General features: G+C 40.6%; 1 protein-coding gene across 1 annotated transcript in view; it reads right to left on the reverse strand.

Moving 5' to 3' along the window:
* fbxo32 (F-box protein 32) overlaps positions 1-2,257 on the reverse strand; it is a 7,712-nt gene extending 5,455 nt beyond the window's left edge. The window contains exons 1-4 of the mRNA XM_032517909.1: positions 1,989-2,257; positions 1,361-1,482; positions 973-1,022; positions 751-843 (exon numbers count right to left, since the gene is read on the reverse strand). Coding sequence (XP_032373800.1) covers positions 751-843; positions 973-1,022; positions 1,361-1,482; positions 1,989-2,101 — 378 coding nt within the window. The 5' untranslated portion in view covers positions 2,102-2,257. The remainder of the gene's footprint in view (positions 1-750; positions 844-972; positions 1,023-1,360; positions 1,483-1,988) is intronic.
* Between the last annotated feature and the right edge of the window lie 2,988 nt (positions 2,258-5,245).

Raw genomic sequence — 5,245 nt, forward strand, 5'->3', positions numbered from 1 at the left:
TATATATATATATATATATATGGGGGCCTGGATCCCCTGGAAACCACCGGGTCTGGTATCATAAACCCCCGTCGGACGGTCGCACCTCACCGCACAGCTGTCACACACCCCCAGCACCCCCACCCAGCACAGAAGAACACCACATGCATCCAGCTCACATGTGAGCACATGTGGGAGAGCTGGTGTTTGGTTCAGTGTGATGACACTTTGACGTGGAGGGGAAAAGCTCCAAATTCAACTAAGGGATTCTCGTTTGATATCCCATAATGCAATTTCCTTATTGATATAATGAATATTGACAATGTCATATCTTCTGGTGGACATTTTTCACAAAGCCTTTTGGCATCCCTAGTGTTTGTACTTTGGATACAAGCATCAAGTATACACTTAGAATTCATTAGAGTCATTAAATGCTTTAAGTGAATAAACTGGTTAGCAAAGAGGAATTGATTTTTAAATAAAGCATTGGGTTAATTCAATTTAGGGATGCCAAATGGCTCTACAGCTAAATGTCATGTTATGTCACACTTTTGCCCTACCACAAAAAACACATCCACTCCCTGGGTTGGTATCATCCCCACTGAGAGAGCCCTGTCTGCAGAGCATTGATAAGAGCCAGGCAGAAGCATGCACACCCGCTTAACCTTAACCTCTTCTCTGCCACTGACAAAACATTGCCTATTAACAACCACAGAGGAAGAGAATCACAAGGGTCAGAAGGAACTGGAAGAAAAAGAAAGGAGGACTCACTCTGACGACATAATTAAATCTCCTCGTGTCCTTGATGGCACTGCAGAAATCCAAGCGGTTGAAGGCCTCTCCCAGTGTACAGTATCCGTGGCGCTGGGGAAATTCAATTATCGGGGTATTAGATTGAGATCATCGGCAGGAGTACAAGGTTTTCTCAGCATGCTTCCATTAGAAATGTTGATATGAAAAGTTGATGTGAAAGTGAGTGAGTTGGTGTGTTACCTCCTTGGTGCTTCCTTTATGAACATAAATCCAGTTTTCCCTGTGGAAATCTGTGAGAAAGCAGAACGTTTATATTAATGGCCTGCCCTCATTAAAACAGCTTAGAAGTGTGTGTGTGTGTACGTACAAATGCGCAGACATACACACCAATAAGATGCAATTTCAAAAGACAGTATAGTTATTAAAATAGTTTATAAATTACGGAAAATGTATCATAAACAGTATTATCAGGAAGTGTTCCCCCCCCCTCATGAACATTGCATAACATCCTCACAACCCTCTCCTGTCAATATTTTTGGTCTGGAAGCCAACTTTGGAATATTATTATGCCATTTATAACCCCACACATTAAATTACAAAATATTATCCTTTGTGCTGTGTGACTCACAGGGGACCTTGGTGTTGTTGTTCATGTGGTCTTTTTTCCTCTTCTTGGCAGACATGTCGAAGCTGAGAGAGAGCAGCAGGTTCTCCTTGTTGAAACACTCCTCTTCTTTGGCTTTGCAGAAGCTGGAAAAGAAAAAAAAGAAAAAACAACACACACATACTTCATTAAGCCACCACTCTACCAGGACAGAGCACATACTTATCACACCCAAAAACAGGGTGTCAAATACATACTGCCGGTGTAAATATAATGTACATGTGTTTTAACTGTAACCTTCGGCCCTGTTGAAGGAAGGCTTTTCGTGTTAGTGTGGCCATTTAGGAAAGTGGACAGACCCAACAGACGTTTGTTAATCCCCTCACTTGTTGTGAACTTATTAATAGCTCGGTGATTAGCCTGGACAAGGAGCATGGCCTCAGAAAAACAAAGAGGTTAAAAGATGGGGGGGGGACATGACGGTGTTAGGCCTGTCAACCACTCTGCCTTTGTTCATAATGCTGTTTGGACTTTCTTTAAAAAATATCTCCCCCTTCCTCCCCATCTTCCTCTCACTACTAGTGATGACGCATTTAAGAGCTGCGCTAACTGTTGCCATGCCAACACGCTCAGGACTTGCTTTGTGACCAACCTCTCCACGGAGATATTGTTGTTTTTCTCGTCTGCTGTTGTCTTCTTCCACCCCTCCTCGGTTTTAACCCAACTCTGACCCGGCGACCTCCAGTCCTGTCCGAGGAAAGGCATCCTGGTTCGATGACGTCGAGTTAAAATAAATGTTAAATAATATCAGGAAATAGTCCCTGTTTGAGTTAGCGTGTATCCCTTCTTGAAAAGCGATGCGTTCGGGACGTATTTCGGGTCTAATGTTGTCATTGCGCAGCTCTTCTTATATCCTCAACTCAGAACCCGGAAATACACGAGCTCCGCCCTCTTTGGAAACTTCCCTGCAACACGTGGCTTTGTTTATCAACTTGAGCGTTGCAAAATCTCTTGGAGAGAACTGCCGAGGGAACAAATCTGTGTCATGTCATGGAAAGGTAGAGACAGAGGACACCAAGGCAATTGATTTGGAAGGATTTTTAATAAGATGAATCCCATTAGAAAGCTTTTATTGAATGTTAAACGGCTTTGGGAGACTAGAGACAGAGGTCAACCTCTGCTGGAGCGTTCAAAGTAGCTAGGCTATATTAACAAGCTAGGCTACATTAACAAATACTTCTTACTTTGAAAATACATACATTTACTTGTTGATACTTTGTACTTCATACGCCATATTTCAGATAGAAAAACTGGGCTTTTTACTTCACTACAGTTATTTAACAAGTCAAGGACCAAATATCAGACTTTCTAGTTGGTTCAGGTGTCTACTGATTTTCTCTCTCTCTCTGTGGTTCTTCTAAGTCTCTTTGTAGTTGTTTTTAGCCTTTTTGTAGTTGTGTTGTGTCTCTGTAGTCTTGAGTATTTTGTAGTTGTAGAGACATTAACCAAAACATGATAAAATATGATACATCATTATGGGATATATTTAAGGCCCTGCCTTGTAACCTGTCCCACAACAAAACTAGTGAAAACCCCTGTAATACTATGTCCTTTTACAGAAGTAGAATTGTCTATGCAGAACCTTAAAGTATTTTACATTGTGGTATTGCTAACTTTCTTCCACTCTTCATGCAAATATGTGATATAATAGTAAAACCAAACAGCACCCTGCTTCTGACTTTGTTACTGACCCCATTCAGGAACCCACAGTTTGAAAACCTCTGTACTGTAACAATGAAAGCACTCCAGTTTTTAATGACTAATGCATTGGTGTTGATAAAAGTAATTACTGTTCAGGAAGTGTTTTGCCCAGGCTTTTCAGTACTTGCCTTATGTTATTGTAAATATAAAGGAAAAATTCAGCCTCACAGTAACGTAGCTGCAAAGTCCCCTGATTCTTAGTCACTCCTGGTATTATAAATAGATCAAGTTGTCCTCCAGAGTATCATGTTGCATTGTGGATTGTGTGTGTGGTTGTGTGTGGTTGTGTGTGTGTGTGTGTGTGTGTGTGTGTGTGTGGTTGTGTGTGTGGGGGTAATATCGCGTGTACGTACCATTGTATTTCAATTATCCCAAAACAGCACCAACTGATCTGTGAAGACTGCATCAGGGTATTTTGTTTATTTTGGATTGTGTCATCAAAGAAAATGTGTAACTAAGTCTGGCCAGGCCACTGGGTCAACTCTTATCAGCTTGATTAAACACAAGACATGTTTGCACACTCATCTGTGAGGCTTTTGGGAAAGACCAAAGTGTTGTGTATTGGATTTTCTTTATCAGCATACAGTAAGGATGATAGCAAAGGCAGCAATTGAGGAAGTGCTGTTAATGTCTCACCTGTCTCTTACCTTGTCAGTCCTCATAATTCATAACACAATCTGGAAATATAAGCAGGTTACTATCTGGAAAACATGTCAGAAGCCTCACATGGTGCATAATGAACGTGCAATTCTTCCGAGAACCAACAGGCCAGTATTTCAGCTCATTCAGTGCATGTGTTGGACACACACGTGTGTGTATAGCAAGCTTGTTAACTGATCTGGTTTACGCAATGCAGGCTCTTCATTTGTGGTTATAAACTACCATTTTGTGGTATAAAGTGAACTTATTTTTGACAAGGGCTCTGTTGATTCCTTCTGTGACTTATTGTGACATTCACAAAGAAGGAACAAGTATGGGAAGTGGTTCTCCCTCAGCAAAAGTGCATTTCAATCTCAGTGTTATTGAAATCATTGAATTGATTTCCAACATTCCTGCACTGTTCATTACAGATCACGTGTTGCTGAAGTTTTGGGAGCAGGTGCATCTGGGGCTGTGTGTCTGAAGTTTTGATGTAACACCCTGATATATGCAAGAGGTCAAAGCTCTGCACGCACTCTGCATTTTATAATCTGTCAACAAGACGTCACATGAGAATATGTCAAAGCACATTGAGCAGATGTATTCTGACTAGATGTACTGATCATGACTTACAATTGCAGTCATTGCAGAAGTGAGCCACGCTGAAATAGTTCAACAGTTCCCCATGCGGGTAACCACACAGAGCCCGGTGGTGTGTGTAGAAAGTGGAACTTTGAGACTATACAAGTTATTATTGTGTGAACTGCAGGGGTTATACAGTGATGTGTATGGTGTTATGAGTCCCTGAAGTTGAATTATGTCTATTTTTAGATTATGCCAAACTACAGGATAACATGGAAAGTCCCTGCAAGTGGTTGGTCAATTGGTGGCTGACTGAGAAAGAAGCAATGACCTACTGCTGTTTAGTTTTCCCCAGTGAATCACAAACAGTGTTGAATCAGAGATGTGCCCTGTAGAGTGTTAATGATATGGCTCTGTGAGACTTTCCTTTGGAATTACAAACCATATGGTCATATTAATGTTAGGCAGCCATAGTAATTATGAGGAGAGCGCCTTAGCATAAGGAGTTAGGTTAGGGTGATGGATAGGTCAACCAAACACGAGACCGGGCTTCATTTTCTGTTTAAAATGAAAAATAAATGGCGGGTCTTTTCTAACTTCACGTAACAAACAGAACTACATCACGTTTTTTGTCACACGCGTAACCAGAAGAAGCAAAACAAATGTACTGATTTAACCAAAACAACGATCTTATTCTAAACTTAACTAAGTAGTTTTGTTGCCTATCACTGTAAACCCGGATTTAGTTGTAATTAAACCTTTTAAGTGGTCACTACTTATTCTTTTATGTTTCTTAACCCTTGTGTTGTCTTCCCATCAAATTTGAAAATCAACACTTTTATTGAGGCTTTTTATCCATCGTTTTAAACGTTTTCTTACATTTTTGTCCCTTTTTTCAACACTTTTGACACTTTTTTGAATGTTTGT

Source organism: Etheostoma spectabile, chromosome 6 (assembly GCF_008692095.1).
Source record: "Etheostoma spectabile isolate EspeVRDwgs_2016 chromosome 6, UIUC_Espe_1.0, whole genome shotgun sequence".
Taxonomy (NCBI): domain Eukaryota; kingdom Metazoa; phylum Chordata; class Actinopteri; order Perciformes; family Percidae; genus Etheostoma; species Etheostoma spectabile.